The sequence below is a fragment of the Eumetopias jubatus genome, unplaced genomic scaffold (genome assembly GCF_037043125.1).
Source record: "Eumetopias jubatus isolate StellerSeaLion01/CBP00866 unplaced genomic scaffold, mEumJub1_p1.0 scaffold_9, whole genome shotgun sequence".
Taxonomy (NCBI): Eukaryota; Metazoa; Chordata; class Mammalia; order Carnivora; family Otariidae; genus Eumetopias; species Eumetopias jubatus.
The window spans coordinates 19,858,351-19,881,477 of NW_028274815.1; the positions used below are offsets into that span (position 1 = coordinate 19,858,351).

At 39.1% G+C, this 23,127-nt stretch overlaps 1 protein-coding gene across 6 annotated transcripts in view; it reads right to left on the minus strand.

Moving 5' to 3' along the window:
- ITSN2 (intersectin 2) overlaps positions 1-23,127 on the minus strand; it is a 139,894-nt gene that overhangs the window by 57,189 nt on the left and 59,578 nt on the right. For all 6 annotated transcript variants that reach the window (XM_088026335.1, XM_088026332.1, XM_088026331.1 and 3 more), the window contains 4 exons: positions 22,068-22,207; positions 6,798-6,934; positions 3,611-3,747; positions 2,473-2,570 (listed from right to left, as the gene is read on the minus strand). In XM_088026335.1, coding sequence (XP_087882461.1) covers positions 2,473-2,570; positions 3,611-3,747; positions 6,798-6,934; positions 22,068-22,207 — 512 coding nt within the window. The remainder of the gene's footprint in view (positions 1-2,472; positions 2,571-3,610; positions 3,748-6,797; positions 6,935-22,067; positions 22,208-23,127) is intronic.

The following is a 23,127-nucleotide window of genomic DNA, read 5'->3' on the forward strand; positions in this document are numbered from 1 at the left end:
TTCAAAAATAGTACTAACACATATGAATGCTTGAAAAACAGGTTGTCATGGAAAATGTTGCCAGGGCTCAGTGGAATTTCTAATCTTTTTCACTTTCAATCAAATCTCTTCTGCTACTCTCATCCATTAAGATGATTAGACCTTGCCTCCTATCTTACCAAGAACAGGGAAGCCCTCAGATCTGAGCTCACCTTCTAACTCAGCAAAATGTATTTAATAATCCCATCCATCCTTTTCTTTCAGGCGTCTAATCACAAAGGAGGAGGTTATCTAGTCCTTCCACTACTCTCTCCTGTGCTCTAGATCCCAAGCCCTCCAGCTTTATCGAGAATCTTCCTCATCTGCATCCACTGATCAGAATAGAGAGGTCTGCAGGGAGGCATGAGGTGCCTTCCTGAGTGTTCTGTGTTCTGTATGTTGATCTGAGTGGTAGTTTAACAGATATATACATGTATACAAATCATCTGAGTTGTACATTTACACTTGTGCACTTTACTAAATCCAGTATCATTAACCCTTTCCCTCTCTGCAGATCTTCTCTATCATTAAACTTGCCCAAGCTTCAGCCAAGTGAAAAAAAAAAAAACCAAAAACTAAAAACACAAAACATAGAACAACTTCCCTCAACCCATACTCCTCACTATCATTTTCTCTCCCTTCTCCCTTTCAAAAGCCAAGCTCCTTCAAAGAATTTTATATATTCACTGTCTACTCTTCCTCCCTTCCAATTTGTTCAGGTCACTGAAATGTGGCTTCTTCCCCCACCATTCCACTCAACGAATATTGTTTTCCTCCAGGTTAACAATAGCTGTGATACTGTTAATCTAATGGTTATTTTTTTTCGTCCCATCTTATTTCACATGGAGATCCAGACCACTCTTCTCAAAATTCCCCAACACTAAACTACTCTCCTGGCTTTTTCCTACCTCTCGTTCTTTTAAGGCTCCCCTTCCTCTAATAACCCCTCCAGTATTCATGTCTCTTGGGGATTGCATCATCAATCATCCTCTACACTCATGTCAATTACCTTCACAACATAATGATGACACTCAAACTGGCCTCCTCTGATCTCTGCCTGAGATCTCCCTATATCCCTGGATAGCCGGAGGTGTATCCACCTGCTGCCTAGAAATTTGAAACTCACCCAAAATTAAACTCATTGTAACTCTTACTCAAATTCCCTCCTTCTGATCTTCCTCTCTTAGTGGATGACACTGTCATCAACCAAGTTGTCCAAAAGTAACACATGACATATTCTTTACATCAGTGATTCGGCGGAGAACACAAACAGTCGAGAAACTCTAGCTAAGTTAATGTTCCTGTTGTCACTGCCACCAGACTGGCTTGATGACCATGAGGGGAGGTCTGCTCTAACGCTGGTAGCTTTCCACCACCTTCCTTCCTCTACTGCATTAGAATGTCTTTCTCATCAGACTATCAGCTCATTAAGTGCAGAGACTGTGTCTTGTTTACTATATCCCTAGCCTAGCATAGCCCTCAATAAATAGTTGTTGACAGAATAATAAAAGATGTAACCAAAAATGTAAGTAGGCTCTCGACCAAATGTGCCCAGAGATAGGTTGCATCTCTTCATTCTTGGACACAACCTCATCATCACCAACAGGTGGAAGAGGATCAGGAGGGCCACCAGACTGTGGCACTGTCTGTGGTGGCAATGGTAACAGAAGGAATGTTCAGCTGGGGACCATCTTGAGTGTTTGAACAGATGTTTCTGGTAAACACTATGCCAAGTATCACTAAATATTTGCTATGTAACTGATAAAATATACCACAATGGTGACCATGCAGGGAAAAATGAAAGCAGGCACTGGCTAGGTATTCTAGGTAATATTATCTTAATTTACTAAGAAGAAAACTGAAGCAGAGACTAAAACCCAAGTTAGTATGTTTCTAAAGCCTATATTCTTTCCATTATATCACAATGGCTGTATCAAATGCTATTCCCTGCATCTTGTCTTATTCATCCATTTTATGTGGCTTGTGACTATATAATAAAGGCCTTTTTCCCCCCAGGAACAGGGGACTGCATCTAGTTAGAGCTATAGATTCTACCTCCTTCAACTCTTTTAATGGTTGCCAGAAAATAATCAGCTTCTCCAAATTTCATTGGTAATTTATTAACATAACAAAATCAGCATCACCTTTTATGATGTGAAGCAATGGCACAGTGTAAAGAACACTGGATTTGGAAATCAAAAACATGTATTTGCAACCCACTCTGGCACTGTCCTGCTGACTGTTACATTTTGTGTAAGTCTAAGCTTCCTTACCTAGAATATGGCAGTAATAATATGCAACTCTGCAGTATGTCTTTAGGGCCAAATCATATAAAGTTCAAGATACGCTTTTTAAACGGGAAATCACTATATAAAATTATAGTCATTTTATTATAGAAAGTAACATATTACATTGTATTAAGCTTATTCATGAACAAAAAAGACTGTTTCCTACCTGTATTATATCCCCAGAATTAAAACTCATCTCATCATGGCTCCTGGCTTCAAAGCGATACAATGCTTTATAATTTACCAAAGCACTAGCTGGCTCACCTAAAGAGAAGAGAACTGTCATTATTTGCTACTTTCATGTACACACATTTTCGTGATGACTCTATAATATAAAGAGCTTGTAAAATCAAAAGGAAAAAAACTGAACATCAAACAGTAAAATGAAAATCCATTTGACACAGGCTTGTTAAGATTTAAATATCTTGTATTGTCACAGAATCAATACAAAAGCAAATGAGGACGTTCATCTTCAGTAAAGTAGGAGGCAATGAAACAAAGCCATGACTTGCAGGGTGTGCCACGCACGGGGACGTCAGGGAAGGCAGAGGAGTGGTGGCAGGCTAAGCCGTGCAAAGTGCAAGGAGGCCAAGCAGCGAGGTTTGTTCTGTGGCGCTCAGGACGTAACAGGGAAGAAGAGACAGAGAGAGAGGTCACAGATGAGATTAGCAGTGAACAGGGTTCAGTGAAGAAAGAGCTGTAGATTTACCAGTATGGTTCTAAAAGAAAAACAGAAGAGCTCACAGATATACTAGCCTTAATAAGATTAAAAATATTTAACTTTATTTCCAGAATAAATGCTTTACCTTACAGAAATTTCAACACATGTATCATTAATAAGGATTCAAATATTTGTATATCCACAAGAGATACAGTAATATGTAAAGTATCTTAGGAATGGAATCTGAGATGTAGCATAAACAAAGTATATCATTTGAGAAAATTTTAATATGCAAAGACAAAATTTTACTGTTATTCATTAAAATAAACAGTTTAGTTAACACTGGCTGAATAAACTACAACTGTTTACTTCAATTATGAAAACCACGTCAGGGTCTGTTCATAGCTACTCAGGGATTACGATCTTCTTTTCTACATGTTGTTTTAAGACTTCTACCCTCAGTCTGTTTTAAAAAAGCCTATGCACTCCTCCAAGTTTAATTTAGAAAAAAGTTTTTTTCTGACTCAAAGGTTAACATATGTTTAAGAAATTTTCCCCCCTCTCATCATAATCTTTTTTTCTTATTGCTTTCATTGTTCTGTCTCAGAAAAATCAAATCTATTATTTTTATCCTTATCCTTACATTGCTTCTCCTCCACTTTCTGCTCTTCTTCTTGAACCTTCTCTTGTGTTTTTTCTTCCTGGAGTCGTTTTTGTTTTTCCTCTTCCTCCTTTCTAAGACTTTCTCTCCATAAGTTTTCTTTTTCTTGCTTTGCTTTCCTTTACAAAAAAAAAAAAAGAGTTTGCATAATGTCCTACAATTTTTGTTATGCAAAATATCAGATCTTGTTCCTCACAAACTATAGAAATAGTACATATTTCTTATGTATTTATATATAATCTTATATATTTATTCTATAGCAAAGACATATTAGCAGAGGTGTGAAGAAACAGTGGGGATCATGGATGAAGGGGAACCCAATTAACCAGGAGAGGCGAAGAGATGAGCTGGGGGTAGGACTGACAATTTCCCATACCCTTAAATTCCCTCCTGTCAGCTAACCTCCCAATCCCAAGAAGGGGAACTATTCAGAAAACAAGCCCAAAAGGTATATCTAAACGTTCTTCCTTGGCCTCCAGATTTTTCACAAGGACTGTATTCCAGCTCTTGTTTCCACTATCCTAGCTAACCCCTGTTTTCAGGATTCGGTCATTACTGTGGAAACAGGAAATGTTTCTGGGTAGATTACCTACTTTCTACATTGTCCCTTGAAAGTCTTTTCCATTGTCAGAGAATAGGACATGTTTCCCCTATAGGTCCATGCTTCCCTATGTGTTTCTATGACATATGACATAGCTGCAGCTTGGTTTCTAGCTAGGCAAGATGGTCTCTGGTCTTAGCTGTGATAGCTAAGTCTCTAAGATCAGACTTAGCTATTATAGTATTGAAGCTAATGTTCACCATAGTTTTCTTTCTTGCATATATTTTTTATGGTCTTACTCAGAGGCAGAGCTGTCACCACTAAATTTAGCACCTTCTCCAAGCCTCTGCTCACACTATCAGGGACAGCAGAGCTTGTGGCTGGATTCATCCTGGGAGTTGGGGGTATTTATGCCCCACCAAGAAGGATACCATGGCTTAATTCCATGTCTCAATTCCTAGAATTCTTGGAGGAATTTGGAAATTCTATATAATCCCCAAAACCACAGACCCACTTAGCCACCTTTCTTCCTCATTCCTGGACTGTTTTACACTTCATACTCCTGGTTCATTACCCCATGACTAGCTTCCTCTTGACCCTTTACAAGTCCTCCCATACCCTCTCTCACTCCAAAGAGTGCTTCCTCCAGCACTTCTGTGACTGACATCTGGCTCTCCTTTGAGGGCCATGCTTCTCTGCGGTCCTTTCTTAATCTCAACCGCCATTCCTTTTCCCAGTTAGTTCCTCGGTTGCCTTCTATGATATTCTTCCACACCTAAGATGGCCTAATCTACCTTCTGTTTGAATTCCCAGAAGTTATAAACACCACCAAGTATTTACCACATGTTTACTGGGATAAAGAAAGGCTAGAGAGTTAATATAAAATTAAATTTTAGTAAACTTTCTTATGTATGAGTTAGTGCATGAGAAACTGGTCCAGAGCCAGAAGATCCCTCCGAAGCTGGACAAAGGGCAAAGAGGCCACATCTACACTGTGAAACCTGACTGTAACCAACAGCAGAGGACAAGGAGGGCATCTTCCAAGGCAAATGGCCAAGATATCAAGTTATATTTCTAAGGTTCAGCTCTGGACTGATCGGACATGTGTTTCTGCTCTGATTTCTTCCCTCCTCTACAGCAGGATAATGTGTGAAGAGGATGAATCAAATGAAAATGTGTATTATTAATATGGCTTGCTGGCCTAAAAAAAAATTGTGAGCGGTGATGAAGAGATATCAAGATACTTGCAACGTGGGGCGCCTGGGTGGCTCAGTTGGTTAAGCGACTGCCTTCGGCTCAGGTCATGATCTTGGAGTCCCGGGATTGAATCCCACATCGGGCTCCCTGCTCAGCAGGGAGTCTGCTTCTCCCTCTGACCCTCCCCCCTCTCATGCTCTCTCTCTCTCATTCTCTCAAATAAATAAATAAAATCTTTAAAAAAAAGGTACTTGCAACGTGTCGGCAGAAAATTCCGACACAGTGATTAGCTAGCTATGCAGTGACTGCACAGTTCCCTTGTGCAACGTTCAGTGGCAGTTAAGTGGCAAATAAAAAGCCTTCTTAATTTGAACTTCACCGTCTCTGCTTTTATATTATTCTAGTGCCTCTTGTTAGGGGCCGCGAAGTAAGGGCTTGGAGTAAAGAGTACTACAGAGATCTGCTTAGCTGTCTGCATCTCCTACTGGAATGACGAGGAATCAAGGAACAAGGAGTAAAACCAGAGTCTCTTTGCATCACAGTCAACAGTGGCCACTCATTAAAAGTGTGCTGGGAGTGGTTATTCTGAAGCCTTTAAAAATAGAGGCCTGCTATATGGTAACGTGTTTTTCTTGTCTCCCTAGTAACTATTAGCTCTTTCATGGGCATTACTCGTCTACTTATCTCCAAGGCAAAGGAATGCTGGCTCCTCAGTATTTGTTAATTACACTGATTTCTGACACTAGAGAACTTGCGGGGGGGTGGTATTGAGGAACATATTAGAAACAGGACCGTACGACAGAAAAAAATCATGCTGAGTCTCTAAATGAATGGTTCTATGCTTCAGATTCTGCAACTGTCTTACTTCTCTTTGCTATAAATGGAGGCAATTGATAAGCTCAGTGGTACAAAGAGAATTGCAGCAACATGGCATTATATACTCCATCTTATCACTCTGTAAAATTAAGTATTTGGGTTTTGTGATCTTTCAGCAAACTAATAGATTTACAATGGAGAGATAGAAATGATGAGTGTAAGACATTTGTGTTTGGCTTGTTAGCTTTTTTTTTTTTAATTTAATTCTCAGCTACCTATAAGGCCTGCATCAATATTTCTGTTTTTCAGATGGAGAAACCGGGGTTCAAAAGGTAAAGTGACTCAACCAAGGTCATCCAAACAATAAGTGGTAGATCAACAAGTCTAATCCCTGTCTGACTCCAAAGCCCTATTTTTCACCAATGGAACATAAAATTGATTACTATAATCTCAGTCCCTAAAAGAAAAACTGATTTTCTAAAATTGAGACTTTAATTAGCATCCAAGGATAATCCTTTTATTTTCCTTAAATTTTCAAAGTCAAAATAAAGATATGGGCAACAAAATTAGAATTCTAATAGTAATGTGGTATAATAAATTTATCAGCTATATTACCTTATAGTCTCATCTTCTAGTTTCTTTTTCTGTATTAGCTCTGACCTTTTTCTTTCAATTTCCTTCAACTTGTCACGTTTGATCTTATGAAGTTGTTCAAGCGCTAACTGCTGTGTATTATAGCTTTCTCTCAGTTCCTAAGGAGAAAATGAAAATAAGTCAATATGCCGTTGATTTAAATATTTTTGTCTTATGTACTAATGTGGCATTTTCATTAAGAGACAAAAATCTGAAAGCAAGTTAAACTAAAGTAAAAAGAGTAAAAGTTTAAAAAATATCTGAATGATTAAAAAGTCTTGAATACAAGTATTTTAAGTCCTGTAACCACTGAGGACAAATATATGTTAAAATCATGTACTTTTGTATTAATTCATTTCTAAGGAATAAAGATAAGCCAATTTCATAAGCCCAATCTTTGATTTGATACTTTATTTTCAATAAAAAACCCCAATCCATTAAAAATATGGGGAAACAGGGGTGCCTGGGTGGCTCAGTCAGTTGAACATCCAACTCCTGGTTTTGGCTCAGGTCATGATCTCAGGGTTGTACAATTTTTTGAGCCCCACATTGGGCTCCACACTCAGCTTGGAGTCTGCTTGAGATTCTCTCTCTCCCTCTCCCTCTGCTCCTCCCCCCTCTCACACTGGCCCACTCTCTAAAATAAATGAATAAATCTTTAAAAAAATATGGGGAAACAATTTGCTTATTATTTGAAGAGGTTTGTTCAGTCATATTTTTTACATATGTAGTTTAACCAAGTACCCATAACTTATCCAGTGAGATCCTGAACTAAACACAGAAGCAATATTAAATAATTTAGTTAAAACTAAAAATGGAAAAGATAATGTCTAAAATCATGACTAGAGTAAGCCAAAATAATGAAAAGTATCGCAAACAGGAATTGAAATAAATACTTGCTTATTGAGCATCTAGTGTGAGGCATTGCCAGAGATATGCAGGGGATTAAATCCAGGGCTCTCTCGCTCTCAAGTTTGCAGTTTTTGCCCTCAAAGAGCTCAAAGTCTCAAAGTAGAGAAAAGTGCCAAAATATGGGTTAGAGATAAGCACCTCAGCAGAAACCTGTGGTTATCTGTTCAGCATTTTCCTTCCATCTTCTCCTAACAGCACGCTTCCCACAGCACCTGCCCCAACCCTATTCTGTGCGGTTGTGATCTGTGCGATTGTCAAGAATCTGTCCCTCAGAGTCCACTCAGGTGCAGTTGTTTAGGTGAGGCCTAACTAATCACTCACAGCGCCCTCCCTGGCCAGAAGGACTGGTCCAAAGGACATGCACATGGATCCAAGCTGTGGCAGAATCCTTTCCTGGGATTCAGAGAGACTGAAAAGGGGAGAAAGAAGTCTTTCCTTCTCTAAACTCATTAAACTGGGATAAGGTAAACCTGGAGCTGTCCCACTACCAAGTGAGGCCACTGGGGTGGAAATGAAATCAGTACAGAAAACAGGGAGGCAAAGACTGTAGGCAGAGAGGGAGGCCTGGAGGAACCGCCTCTCCACCTGCATTCCTATGTCTAGGAACTGCCCCTGCCCAGTAGCATTTCCACGGACTCAGTAAGCACTCCTGGTACTCTTGCAGTAACTACTCTTATTAGCTTAACTATTTTGAACTGAGTTTCTTTTACATGATATCTACAGAATCCTGAACAAGAGAGTTTAAAAAGGCTGGAGTAAGGAAGAGAAAAAAATCCCAAACCAAAAAACCCCCACAAAAACCTAAAGTAATCAAGAGGTTTCATGGCAAAGGTGGAACTTTCAACAGTACAGCTGACCCTCGAATAATCGGGTTTGAACTGTTTGTGTCCCCCTATACACAGATTTTTAAAAAATAAATACAGCATAGTATTGTAAATGGGTTTTCCTTATGATTTTAATTTTCTTTAGCTTAATTTTAAGAATACAGTATAATATACATGTAACACACAAAATTTGTGTTAATCACTGTTTATGTTATAGATTAGGTGTCTGGTCAATAGTAGCCTATTAGTGAATTTTGGGGAAGTCAAAAGCTGTACACAGATTTTCAACTATATTGGGCATTGGTGCCCCTAACCCATGTGATTCAAGGGTCAACTGTATTTGGTAGAATGTTTTGGTAAAAAATGTTTTGAGGTATCTACCCACACACAATAACAAAACTCTAAACCAAAAAATCCTCCAAAACAAAAAAAACCCCCAAAAGCCCAAACTCAGTTTCTTTCCAGAAATAGAATATTTTATAGGTGAACCCTTTTAACTTGACTGAAGTGATAGATATGATCTGAGTACAATGTGGTATAAGTCTGAAGACTATGTCCAAAATGTCTGAGATCAAGACTTGCGGCTTAAGCCAAAAATACAAATACTGCATTCAGGGCAAAGTTTCCACAAATCTTAGCTTTCAATAGTTCCCTCGGTTGCACCTTTCTCTAAATTCTACTGAAAAGCAGAGGATATGGTGTTACAATCTATGGAGAAGCAGTCTGGATTAGTGATAAGGACTCTGAGAACATAGGTCTGAATCAGGCTCTGTCAGTGGTAGGCTGAGTAACATCAGGAAAGTTACTTTGCCGTTTCCTCATCTGTAAAATGTAGTTAATTATAGTACATGCCTCCCAATATTGTCGTGAGGATTAAATGGGTTAATACCCATAAAGTGCTTATTATAATTATGGAGGGCACAGAGCAAGTTCATAATAATTTTAGCTGTTATTATTGGCTGAGGTCATAAAGGAAAAGAACTGTAAGTTTAAAAGGAGAGTAAAGAGGAGCCAAATTAATGTCTGATCTTCCTATGGCTGCAAGATTAGCCCTCAACTTGTCCTGTAAGATACTGCTCTAAGTCTTCCTTTACCAGTCCCTTTCCTCCAGTGTCTGAGTTCATGAGCTTCCCATGCTCTCCAAGGCATCCTGGGCCTTTCTCTATCATAGTCAGCGTCTCCTGACTATATGGTGGCCTCCTCCACTGGAGTGAGTTTCTTGACAACAGGACTGACTTTCATCAAGGTATCCCGATCCCAGAGGGCGGATATTTAATTAGTATTTCTTATATGAATGAGAATGCATAAACAAGTCTATACATATTAATAAGATTTGAAGAGCACTATAAGGCTTGCCAGAAACCTCCTCTGCCTAACTGCAATAATCTTAGCAATTCCTAACACTAGACTAATTCCTCTGGATTAAGTCAGTGCTTCCCGGAGGCCCTGGTTCAATAGATGAGTTAGCTGAGGACAAGTAAATTAACCAGCACTTGTGGATAGAACTGTTGCAGTCTTAAGAGAATGACAGATCTTCTTTCTCAGGTTAAGGAAGTTCTATTCCTAATTTGCTAATAAGTTTTTCATGTTTTAATCATGAATGGATTTTAAATTCTAACACGTTTTCTGCATCTAATGAGAAAAACATACCATTTTTTCCCTTTAATCTGTTTATAAGGCAAATTACATGTTTTTGTATGTCAAATCATCTTTGCATGACTAAGATAAAGCAATTTTTTTGGTCATTATGGATTATCCTTTTTTATAAATTCCGCTTTTGTCTTTTTAATATTTTTTAGAACTTTCACCTCTGTGTTAAACTGGCCCATAATTATCCTTTCTCATGCTGTTCTTACATGTTTTGATATGTTTGTGATAGCTTTGTATAAGTTGGGAATATTCCCACTTTTTCTGTATTTTGAAACAACTGTGTAAGACTATACTTGATCTTAGCCAAAAGGCTGAAAAGCGATAGAAACAGCTGGGTAAGACTAGATTTACTCATTCCTCCAGTAAAAACTCTGGGCTTCTCTTTTAGGGAAGATTTTAAACTATAGATTTAAAATATTTTATGACAATAGAGCTAGCCAGATATTTTATATTTTGAGTCAGTTTTGGCAAGTGGTAATTTGTTCATCTATGTTTTTATATTTATGTGCAAAAATCTGTCATAATATCCTTTTTTTTTTTAAAGATTTATTTATCTGAGAGAGAGAGAAAGTGAACGTGTGCGCCAGCAGACTGAGGGGGAGGGGGAGAGAGAGAATCCCAAATAGATTCTCCACTGAGCACAGAGCTTGCTTCAGGGCTTGAACCCAAAACCCTGAGATCATGACCTGAGCTGAAACCAAGAGTTGGCTGCTTAACCAAATGAGCCACCCAGGTGCTCCAACAGCCTCTTCTTTTAATGTCTGCAGCATATTTAATTATATTTCCTTTTCATTTCTAATTTTCTTTATTCCTACCTTCTTTCCTTTTACAACTGGTCTTGCCAAAGGTTTAATTTTATTAATCTTTAAAAGTCAGGGTGCCAGGGTGGCTCAGCTGGTTGAGCGACTGCCTTCGGCTCAGGTCATGATCCTGGAGTCCCAGGATCGAGTCCCGCATCAGGCTCCCTGCTCAGCAGGGAGTCTGCTTCTCCCTCTAACCTTCTTCCCTCTCATGCTCTCTACCATTCTCACTCTCTCTCAATAAACAAATAAAAATCTTTAAAAGAAAAAAAAGAGTCAAATACTGGCTTTCTTGATTCTCTGTATTAAATGTCTTTTGTTTCATTAATTTCCTTCTACTTTTTTTTGCTTTGTTACGCTAGTCTTTTTCTAGCTTAAGCTGAATGTTTAGCTTATATATTTTCATCTTTTTTCCCCCCAGTATAACCATTTAAGGTCAAATGCTAACCATCTAGGTTGAATTTCTGCTCTTACACTTACTAGCTGTATGACCTGGGGCAACTTCTGTGTCTTAATTTACTCCTATGTGAAATGTGGAGAAGAGTAATACTGACTTACATCACAGGGTTAATGTAAGTATTCAATAAAGAAGACACTTAGAACAGTGTCAGTCCCAGAGAAAGCTCTTAATAAACCCTAGCTAATATTAATATATCTTCATTTATGAATCAGCAAACAGCTATTGACCCCTGATATGGCTGAGGAGGAGTCTGTTAATTTACACTACCCCCTACCACTCTCCATTTCCCAGTGTTGATATTTACTGGTTAATCTATTTAGCACTTTTATAACTTAAAAATATACTTAATCTAGTATTTCATTTTTCACAAACATTTGACATTTGCATCTCTAAATTTTTTTCTTTTTATTTTGAACACTTTCAAACCTGCAGAAAATCTAAGTTGCAGACACTGATGCTTTCACCCCAGATAGTTCATCACTATTCTACATAACTACCACGCCAACGCCAGTGCCAAACTATAGACATTTAACACAGCCACAAAGTATTACTTAATACAGAGTTCATATTAAAAAATGTCCCCTCTGGTATAAATACTGTCCTCAATAACAGCTTTTTTTCTGATCCATGATCCAATCAAGGGTCACACACTGCAGTTTGCTGTCATGACTCTTAATGTCCTTTAGTTGTGGCTCTTTGGTTTCCTTACATCTGGAAGATTTCCTCCATCTTTTATAAGATTCACATTTTTAGAGTGTGGGTCAGTCAGCTGTTTTATAGACCAAATTACAATTTGGGTGTGTCTAATTTATTTCCTTACACTTAGATGAACTGTTTTTGGCAAAAACAGTATAGAGGTGATGTTGTGTTTCTTTCAGCACAACATAACAGGAGACACATAATTTTGGTTTGTGCCATTTTGGCAATGTTAAACTTGACCACTTGGTTAAGATTGGTTTACTTAGTTTTGGGCCTGAGCGTACCTCATCATGGCTCAACAAAGCACTCACAAAAATTTTTAAATCCTGCATCTATTTCTATTGTTTTCATTGCTCAGAGCACTTATTCTACCATACTGGTAGAAATGGAAGACAGAGGGGGGCCTGGGCAGCTCAGTCATTAAGTGTCTGGCTTCGGCTCAGATCATGATCCCAGGGTCCTGGGATCAAGCCCCACATTGGCCTGCTTCTCCCTCTCCCACTCCCCCTGTTTGTGTTCCCTCTCTCACTGTCTCTATCTGTCAAATAAATAAATAAAATCTTTAAAAAAAAAAAGACATGGAAGATGTAACTCGCTGAACTTTAACCACTAATACTGAATACCTCCTATAGTGACAAGAAGTAATCCTATATTCTGATTTTGCTTAAAGAAAGCATAATATTCTTTCCAAAGACCAGGCCTTAAAACAGATTCAACTGACAAAATACAGCTCAGCTCAATAATGTGATATAATCAGGACAAAAAATTTTTATTAGTCATGAAAAAAAATCATAGCAGAATGCAAATTAGCTCCTCAAACTTAACATCCCCCAAACCCCAAAACAAAACAAAAAACCCTGAACATCTGTGTAGCACTTTAAAGTGCTTTTACACATAATATCTACATTTGATCTTGATAACATTCTTGTAAAACAGATACAATGATGACCATTTCTGAGGCTCAGAAGATTAAGTGACTTGCCTAGTTTTGAACTATCTCCACTATGTCATTCAAACTCCAAGCCATACCACAGATTCTGTATTTACTTTCACTTAAATTCACTTTCAGCTAAATTACTAAAATACCTTTATTAGGTAAGAAACATTTTAAAAATTAAATGATTTAAAGGAATTTGAAACAATAGTATTTCATGTACATTCTAAAGGTGGATAATTGTGAGTCAAGAACACAAAAGCAGCATTCTGAGTAAGAGGAGGCAACATCAAGTCTTAGTGATGACCATTAATCCACCCTAGTGTGCTCATTCTCTCAGAGCCTGTTAAACAACAAGAGGTATCACCCGCCTCCATCCTGAATCAGAAGGCCATCAGTAAAACTCAGTTTCAGAAGCACTGTCTAGAGTAACTGAGGACAAGTCAGTAAGGCCAGAATGACAAAGCCCCAGTGGGAAGGTTTAGGGTAGAGGTCTATGATAAGCCCCAATTCTGGTCTTGACAGATTCTACTTTCTAAGGAATAGCAGTACCTCTTCAACCATTAACCCAAGTCAGCAGTGGTGACCTTCCAATGCAATTTCCAATGCATTGAAAGTACTGTGGAGATCAGGGTGATCCCTACCCTAAGAACAACAAAAAAATTTGTATGGCACATAATAGTTCACAAAGCACTTCTGTGTATATGCTATCTCATTTAATCACCCTAAGACTCTGCAAAGAAGGCGGCACAGATATGGTCAGCTTCATTTTGTAAATGAAGAAAGCAAAATTTGGAGGTTAAATGACAAACGGTTACACAGCTAGCAAGTGGCATGGGTAGGACTAGAACTCATTTCTTCAGATTCTGAGGCCAATGCTTTTCTCACTAACTCACTGCTAAAGATACGACAGTGCGTCAATTTCCTTAATGGAATAAGGGCCTGTCAAATGTCTCATCTTTGAACCCACAGGGTTTGCTATGTGTCCTAGTGTGACTTGAGCAAAAGAGTAAAAATTACCCCGATCCAGTACATGAATATTACAGGGTCCAGTAGAACATAATTTCTTCAAATAATTTTATTTATTTAAGATTTTATTTATTTATTTGACAGAGAGAGACACAGCGAGAGAGGGAACACAAGCAGGGGGAGTGGGAGAGGGAGAAGCAGGCTTCCCCGTGGAGCAGAGAGCCCGATATGAGGCTCGATCCCAGGACCCTGGGATCACGACCTGAAACGAAGGCAGACGCTTAATGACTGAGCCACCCAGACGCCCCTGGACCAATAATTTTAAATATTATAATCCCATTCTACCACAAGTAGGCTAAAGGAGTGATCACTCCAGATGCTCTACTGTCTCAAAGACCACAGATTAGAACTCATAGCCTGTCTTCCTCCAAGACCAACGAGGCCAATTTTCTCTCACCTGTCAACCCACCTGGCCTTCCTTGTCATCTTTTACCACCCAAATTCTCATCTCCAAAATGCTGTTTATTCTCGATCTGACCCAATCTCCCACGCTTCCTCTCCTCAAATCCTTCCACTGTCCGAGAACTTCCTATTTGTGTTCAGGAAGCTGCTCACGTATCTACGTAGCTCTTCTGAGTGAAAATTCCCTCAGCTCTTTGTCCTTTTGGCTGATCCCTTAGGACGCTGCTTTTCCTCTATTTCTCTCTCAGTTTATTACCACTATTCCATTTACTTCAGGGTGAGGGGGTAACTAAAGTTATTTTCCTGGCTCTTCACTGCCATTTCCAGACCATTCTCTCTCTTCCTTCTTACGAAGTCTGAGGCTCACACCATCTTGCAACAGCCCCGTCCTCTTCCTCTTATTGCCATCTCTTGATCAACTGGTCTAATCTTCATTCCTTAATCTTCACCACTCTCCAAGGTTTTGACATCCACACGGATTCGATCAAAACCTCAATTCTTTTTACTCCATTTAACTCACCATTTGCATTATTACACCTTGAATCTTGTCACCATTAGAAACAGAACTACCACTGATTAAATATCCTGTTCTTTATCTCTCCTTCTATTTTCAATGATAGCCTAGCTGGATATAGTATTCTTGGCTGTATATTTTTCTCGTTTAGTGCTCTGAAGATATCTTGCCAGTCCTTTCTGGCCTGCCAGGTCTCTGTGGATAGGTCTGTTGCCAATCTAATGTTTCTACCATTGTAGGTTACATATCTCTTCTCCCAAGCTGCTTTCAGGATTTTCTCTTTGTCTCTGAGACTCGTAAGTTTTACTATTAGATGTCGGGGTGTTGACCTATTATTATTGATTTTGAGAGGGGTTCTCTGTGCCTCCTGGATTTTAATGCCTGTTTCCTTCCTCACATTAGGGAAGTTCTCTGCTATAATTTGCTCCAATATACCTTCTGCCCCCCCCTCTCTCTCTTCTTCTTCTGGGATCCCAATTATTCTAATGTTGTTTCGTCTTATCGTATCACTTATCTCTCGAATTCTGCCCTCGTGATCCTGTAGTTGTTTCTCTCTCTTTTTCTCAGCCTCTTTATTTTCCATCATTTGGTCTTCTATATCGCTGATTCTCTCTTCTGCCTCATTTATCCTAGCATTTAGTGCCCCCATTTTTGATTGCACCTCATCAATAGCCTTTTTGATTTCGATTTGGTTAGATTTTAGTTCTTTTATTTCTCCAGAAAGGGTTTCTCTAATTACTTCCACGCTTTTTTCAAGCCCAGCTAGTATCTTTAAAGTCATGATTCTGAACTCTAGGTCTGACATCGTACTAATGTCCGTATTGAGTAGGTCCCTGGCTGACGGTACTACCTCTTGTTCTTTTTGCTGAGGTGATTTCTTTCGTCTTGTCATTTTGTCCAGAGGAGAATAGATGAATGAGAGAACAAAATGCTAACAGGTTTACAACGTCCCCAGCAAATATACTGTATACAAATCAGAAAAGACCTGAAACCAGGGGAAAAGAAAGGGAAAGAAAGAAAAAAGAAAGAGAAAAAAAAAAAAAAGATAAAAACAAAAACAAAACAATACAAAAAAAGCAGAATATGATCAAATATGATCAGGCTAGTGCATAGATCAGTGCCACACACTAGATTTTGGGCGTATTTTGGTCTGTTAGAAAAAAGTGCCTCCTAAAATTTTAAAGGAAGAAAGACATATATGTACAAAATAAGGGTTGATACAATGAAGGGATGGAAGATGACTGTAAAGATGAAAATTATAAAAGATTTTATAAAAGGACTTGGTAAGATAAGTTGTTTGAAAAAGGAAAGAAGATTTAAGAAAAAAAAAAAAGAAAAAGGGAGAGAATGTGATCAGGCAGGAGACTAGAACAAAGCCATACACTAGTGATTTAGGGTATATTTTGATCTGTTAGAAGAAACTGTACCTCAAAATTTTAAAGAGAGAACAACTTATATATATATGCCAAAAATAAGGGTCACTACTATGAAGGGATAAAATATGACTCTAAAAATGAAAAATAAAAAATGTTTGTTTTTTTTTTTAAAAAGGGGATTGATAAGATGTTGGTTGAAAAAGGGAAAAAGAAAAATAAAAAAAAATAGTCAACAAAAATTAACTTTGATGAAATAATGAATCATGGTAAAAAAAAAAAAAAGGCCATGAATCTATGTGCAGTATTCCCCTAGCGCTGGAGTTCTCCCATTCTCCTTGATCGATCAACTTGGTCTTGGCTTGCTGGCTGTTTGTGCTGATCTTCTGGGGGAGGGGCCTGTTGCTGTGGTTTCCAAATGTCTTTGCCGGAGGCAGAATTGCCCCGCCCTTGTCGGTCTGGGCTAAGGAAGCTGCTCCGGTTTGCTCTCAGGAGCTTTTGTTCCCTGCAAGCTCTCGGTACGGCTTTGGAGGACCAGGGCAGAAATGGTGGCCTCCCAATCTCCACCCGGAGGAGCTGAGAACTCGGGGCCCCGCTCCTCAGTGTGCCCCCAGAGAAAAGCAGTCACTTCCGTGTCCCCGGTCTCCGGCCGCACTCCGTGCTCACCCGGCCTGTGATCGAGCGTTGCTATCTCTGGCACCTGACCCCGCGCGGAGTCTCCAAACCCAGCAGATCCCTGCAGTGCGTTCCCGCACCGCTCCTCCCCGGGAAGGAAGGGGAGTCTCCCCGGATCTGCTGCTTGTTGGGTCCCTGCTGGAGGAGCCGTGCCCCGACTGGGCCGCAGATCACAGTTTATGGCAACCCCGAGCTGAGAGCCCGCGACTCTGCTCCGTCTCTGCAGCCGGCTTCCCCGCTCTGATACCTGGGAGCTCTGGCGCACTCAGGCACCCCTGCTCTCTCTGTGACCCCAAGGGTCCTGAGACCACACTGTCCCGGGAGGACTCCACCCCCCGCTTAGCCACTGCAGCGACGTCCCTCCGCCGAGCCAACTTCTAAAAGGTCCGATTTTGTGCTCCGCGGCTCTATCACTTGCCAGAAGCGGCCGGCGGAGGCCCCTCCCCCGCCGTCTATCCTCCCGAATATCGCCTCGGATTCACTTCTCCGCACGTCCTACCTTCCAGTAAGTGGTCGCTTCTCTGTTCAGAGAGTTGTTGCTACTCTCCTGTTCGATCTCCTGTTGAGTTCGTAGGTGTTCAGAATGGTTTTGATCCCTATTCAGCTGAATTCCTGAGACCAGACGAAATCTAGGTCTCCTACTCCTCCGCCATCTTGCTCCGCCCCCTCAAATACCCTGTTCTTTAAACAGAAGTTCTTATCCTTGGGGCTCTTCTTGTACCTGGTACACCCAATGACTGCGTCACTTTTTCCTTTTTCATTGGCACCCTTTCCTCTCCTCACACTCCTTCATGTCCAGTCCACATTTCAGAGTTCATCTTTACTTTAATTATTGTGTCAAGATCTGCAGATCTGCAACTCCCTGCCCCTCTCTCATTGTCATGTCTAAAACCTCAAACCTGTATGAACCTATGAACCTACTTCGCCCTTCTTTGTGCTTTTATCTAAGAAGCTGAACTTTGGTGGGGAAAAATCATACAATTAGGCATGCTGCTTTCAATTTATATTCATGACCTCCAACTTCACACAGGCATTCAACATTGCTCAGCACACCTACTGTTTTCCTCTACTAAGCATACACCCCCTATTTCTATTTCACGCCTACTTCTCTCTCCTGAAACAGAACTACCTAATCTTCCCTAATTTGGGAGTTCCCAAAACTCCCTAATCTTGCATACGTTCTTCTCACTACCAGCTAATAATCTTACCTCATTAAACCACCAGACTGGAACTCCCTCATCTTCCCATCTCAAAAATCAATAAAACTTCCTGCATCTGCACCCAGCTTCTAGTCTGGCTGGACTTACTCCATGTCCTCAACTACCCAGGAAGATTCCTTGTAGTGGTCCAACTTGCTTCTGATTTTAAGTCTTGAAGCTATCAGCTTCCTACTCTCTACAAGCAAATTTAGCTGCATTCACACTCATCTTTTCCCCATATGTTACACTCAAAGTCTTTTTATCTAATCCTTAAATCCATGCTCTGGATTATATCTCAATCTGGTTCCCTCGGACTCTATCAATTACCACCACCTTATATATTCAACCTCAAGCTCTCACTTCCTTCCTCCCTCTCCCTTCTGTCTCCTTCAAGTTTGTGTGTGTGTGTGTGTGTGTGTGTGTGTTTTAAAGATTTTATTTATTTGAGAGAGAGAGAGAGTGCGAGAGAGCATAAGTAGGGGGAGCAGGAGAGGGAGAAGCAGGCTCCCCGCTAAGCAGGGAGCCCAACTCGGGGCTCCACCCCAGGACCCTTGGATCATGACCTGAGCTGAAGGCAGACGCTTAACTGCCTGAGCCACCCAGATACCCCTTTTTTTTTGCATTTAAAAAATAGCCTTTACTTAAGAGAAAAAAATACATGGAGTTACAAGTGTTCCTAGAATGTGGGATACATGGTTCTCTGCTGTTCTCTAATTCCTGTCTACTTTTTTTTATAAACTCTATATATCAACCCTAAAATACTGCATATTTTTTGAGAACATTCAAAACCATTCATTCACTCCACAAGTATTTATTGCCACCCACTAACATTCCACGTACTCCTACAGGTGCTGGGAATTCAGCAACAAGATATTCGACTTGGCCAGGCAATCACCATTGAGACAGACACGGTCAGTTACCTCACCAGCTCTATTCTCTCTGTTTCCATTCCTCTGTCCTAACTGAAATTCTCTTCCCCACGTAAGCATATGCCTCACAGAAAGCTGATACCACTTCCAAGGGTGGTCCTGATTATTTTCTCCCCAGTTTTCTTGAGATAAAATTGACAAATAAAAACTGTATATGTTTAAGGTATACAACTTGATGTTTTGATATTAGTACACAATGGGAAATGATCACCATAACTGCATCAATTAACGTATCTACCTCACATAGTTAGTTTTCTCTATCTTAGCAAATCTCAAGCATACAACACCATATTGCTAACCAGAGTCACCATGCTGTACATCACATCCCAGAACTTATCCATCTTGTATAACTGAAACTTTGTATCCTTTGTCTTTCAAGTCTTTCTTAAACCAAAGGAAAAAAAAAACAAAAAACCTGTTTTCCTTTGACCTCACGCTTTCTTTGCACTCTCCTCCTGGAGCTGTTTGTTCACTCACTCAGCCCTTCCTTAACTCCCGTTCATTCCTGATGTGCTGCAGTTCAGCTTCTGCTCACTTAACTAAAATGGCACTTTCAGAACGGTCTTCCAAGGTCTCACTGACAATTCCATGGGTATTTTTCAGCACTGTGTTAACTGACTGCTTGCAGTGCTTTGCAGTGATAACTACAGGAGGCCTCTTTTCTTGCTTTCCGTGACAGCACGGTCTCCTGACCACTCTCAGCCCTTAGTTTTAATCCTAAATTGCCTCTGATGAAAGTATCAACAAGCAGTGAAAGGCTGGAAGGCAGGAAGCAGAAGGAAGAAAGTAAAACAAGAGACAAGAATAATCTGCTGGCCTGTGGAGAATCAAATGCTAACTGAAATAATCAGACTTTGTGAGTGAGTACAGCCCCAAAATCATCAAACCTCATTCTGTAGATAAAGAAATGTAGGGTCAAATTTCTGTGCAACCTATAGCACAAGTTCTAAGACCAGATAATCTGGCCATTCATGCTACAACCCAAAGGAGAGGCTGACACCATCTTTCCAACTTGGGCTACCTTTGCTTAAATGAGTTCTACTTACCATGTTCTTGTCTTCACTGTGGATGAAGACATATACATATGTATACATGCAACTGCCCTACTGCTGTAGAACGCACAGTCAAAATCTAGGGTCAGCAAGAGCTAAATACAAAGCACCTTTCTTTACACTATTTTAAAACAGAAATTCATTGAGTATTTGAAATACTCTGTGTGCTACAAATGACAAAGTGAGCTATTTATTTATGCATATGATTTAAACATTTTTTATTTAAAGTGCAAGCATGTCTAAACATGAGGCCTGGTAACGAGACGTAAGTAAAGCTGCCCCTGCATTACTGGCTCTCTAAGATTTTTACCTTATAGCAGTATTAGGAAGCAGCCTGGTATATACATGACATAACCTTGCCCTACATTCCAGAAGGAGTAAGTTTTATTTTAAACAATAATCTTCAGTGATATGGGTAAATGATTTAATCTCACATTCCCTTAGCTTTCTTTTAAACTGAATCAGTAATCATCCCAGCAGTTAACCCAACGCACAGGGATGTTATAAGGGAAATAGGTAGTTATTTCTAAGTGTCTTGAGTTCCTCATGAGACAGGTTACTCCGGGCAACCCTACGAATTTCTGGCATTAGACTCAAACAGGCAGTTAGACAGCAGAAGGCTATTCAAGCAAACAGAAAGAAAAAAGGTCCACATTGTGTATGTTGTTTCAAACAAAGATACTCTGATAAATGCAAAGAATAGTCTAGTTTTTAAGAAAAGAAAACAGTAAAGTAACTCAAAGAAAAGGAGCTAGATATTAGAAAATAACCTTAAGTAAGAGGAAGAGGTTGTTGAGACAGCTTAGCAGAGACAAAAGGCACTGCAGAACAGAGTCATCCATATTCCCACACTGTAAGATAAGGCAGATAAAAAGCCAATTAAACTATGTACAGATTTTTAAAAAATTATATAGGGAAGCTAACTTGGCTGGCTTATCTGTCCATCAAAGACAAATTATTTGGTTTTAACATTTTTTCTACAGGCTATATGCTTGTGTAAAATGTATCATTAACATTATTCACCTAACATTTCCCCTCAGTAACTGAAGCCACCATGGTCTCTTGTCTTTAAAATGTTCACTCTATAGTTGGTGTAATATTATTCTTAGCAAAAGTCACATGAAGAGATAGATAGCTGTGACTATTCCCAGATTGGAATGATGTGCCATCAGTCTGGTTTTTACCTCTTAACACTTCTTTCATAGGTATGGCTTCAGTATACAGCTACTACTACAGCAAATGATGAGTATACGGTAGATGTTCTGAGCACCTGCTCTGCCACTGCAGCAAATAAGGAATCATGAACTTACTTTTTATGCAAAGTTCAGAGGGCCAGATTATGCTTTGGATTTCACTGATTATTGCATTACTTCACAAAGGTTAATTACATTATAACAAAGAAACAAACAAAAGAATTTAGTATGTTATAAAAGCCTCTACCATTAGCACTATTTTAAATAATCTTCCATATCTACCATCTTAGAATTTTGCCTACGGTCATGTTGGCTGAGATCAATTTTCTATACTGACAAAGGCACTTATGCTTAAAATGTACAGATGCCAATAAAAACAGTCAAGAACTGGAAACCACGGTAAGTGATTGGTTTTGTTACATAACAATGTTTATAATATCTATAGAGAACATTAAAAGCGATCTTGTAATCCTGGTATAGCTCAATTATAAGATAAATTATGCAAATATACTACATACAACAGTAAGAGCTTTAGTTACTCAATCCACAAAATCAAAATGAGGAAGAAGGCAGCTAACTAAAAATTAATATAACAGAAGATAAATACCTTTAGTTGATTGTTAAATGAATCCATTTCGGAGAGCTTAGATGCAGTTTCTTTTTCAAGAGCATCTAATTGTTCTTTAAGTCTTTGGCATAATTCTTCCTTTTCCAGTGATTTTTTATGAAGCAAACCAATCCCTAAATCTGAAATACAAACATCAGATAGTTTACAGTTGGTAGAAATTCTTCTGTCACTACTGGTAATTGACTTTTACTCTCACAATATAACTAGGTCAAACTTAAACTTACACAGTAATGTATGCCAACTACATTTCAGTAACACTGGAAAAAAAAGACATATAAACTCTAAAATTGCTCCAAAGGTAGTCTACATGATGGCTATTTCATAATTTACATAGCTATACCCTTTTGGATTGCTATGAGGTTGTTTCTAATTTTCTACTATTTATATAAAAATGCTGCAATTAACATCCTCATACATGTATTATAAGCACATGTGGAAGTATTTTACGTGGCTAGGAGGTGAAAGAACTGCCATGTAAAAGGATATGAACACTTTAAATTTTGACAGAAACTGCCAAACTGTCTTTCCAAAAAGGTAAACTAGTATCAAATGACACCAAAGTACCTGTTTCTGCATATCCTCATCAACACTGGATATTATCAACTTTTTTTCAGTTTCTCTAATTGGCAAAAAATGAAAGCTTATTGTTATTTTAATTTGTATTTCCTTGATAACAACTGAAATCAAATCAACCTATTCATAGGCTAATTTGCCCCCCTCCTGGATTGCCTCACCCCATCCACTGCCTTTTTTCTTCCTGTTGGGTTGTCTTCATTTATGATTTGCAGCAGCTCTAAATTCTTGTTGTACTGTATGTATTTCCAATGCTGTACTGTTTATGATGTCTTGCCTCATGAAAAAGTTCATTTTTATATCATCAAATCTGTAAATATTTTCCTTCATAGCTCTAGGGATTATTTGAAGAAATGTTCCCAACACTGAGATTATAAAAATGTTTTCCTTTGTTTTTATAACATTTTTTCTAGAGGCATTTTTTATGTTTATCCTCTTAGTTTACCTAGAATTTATTTCTGTTCCC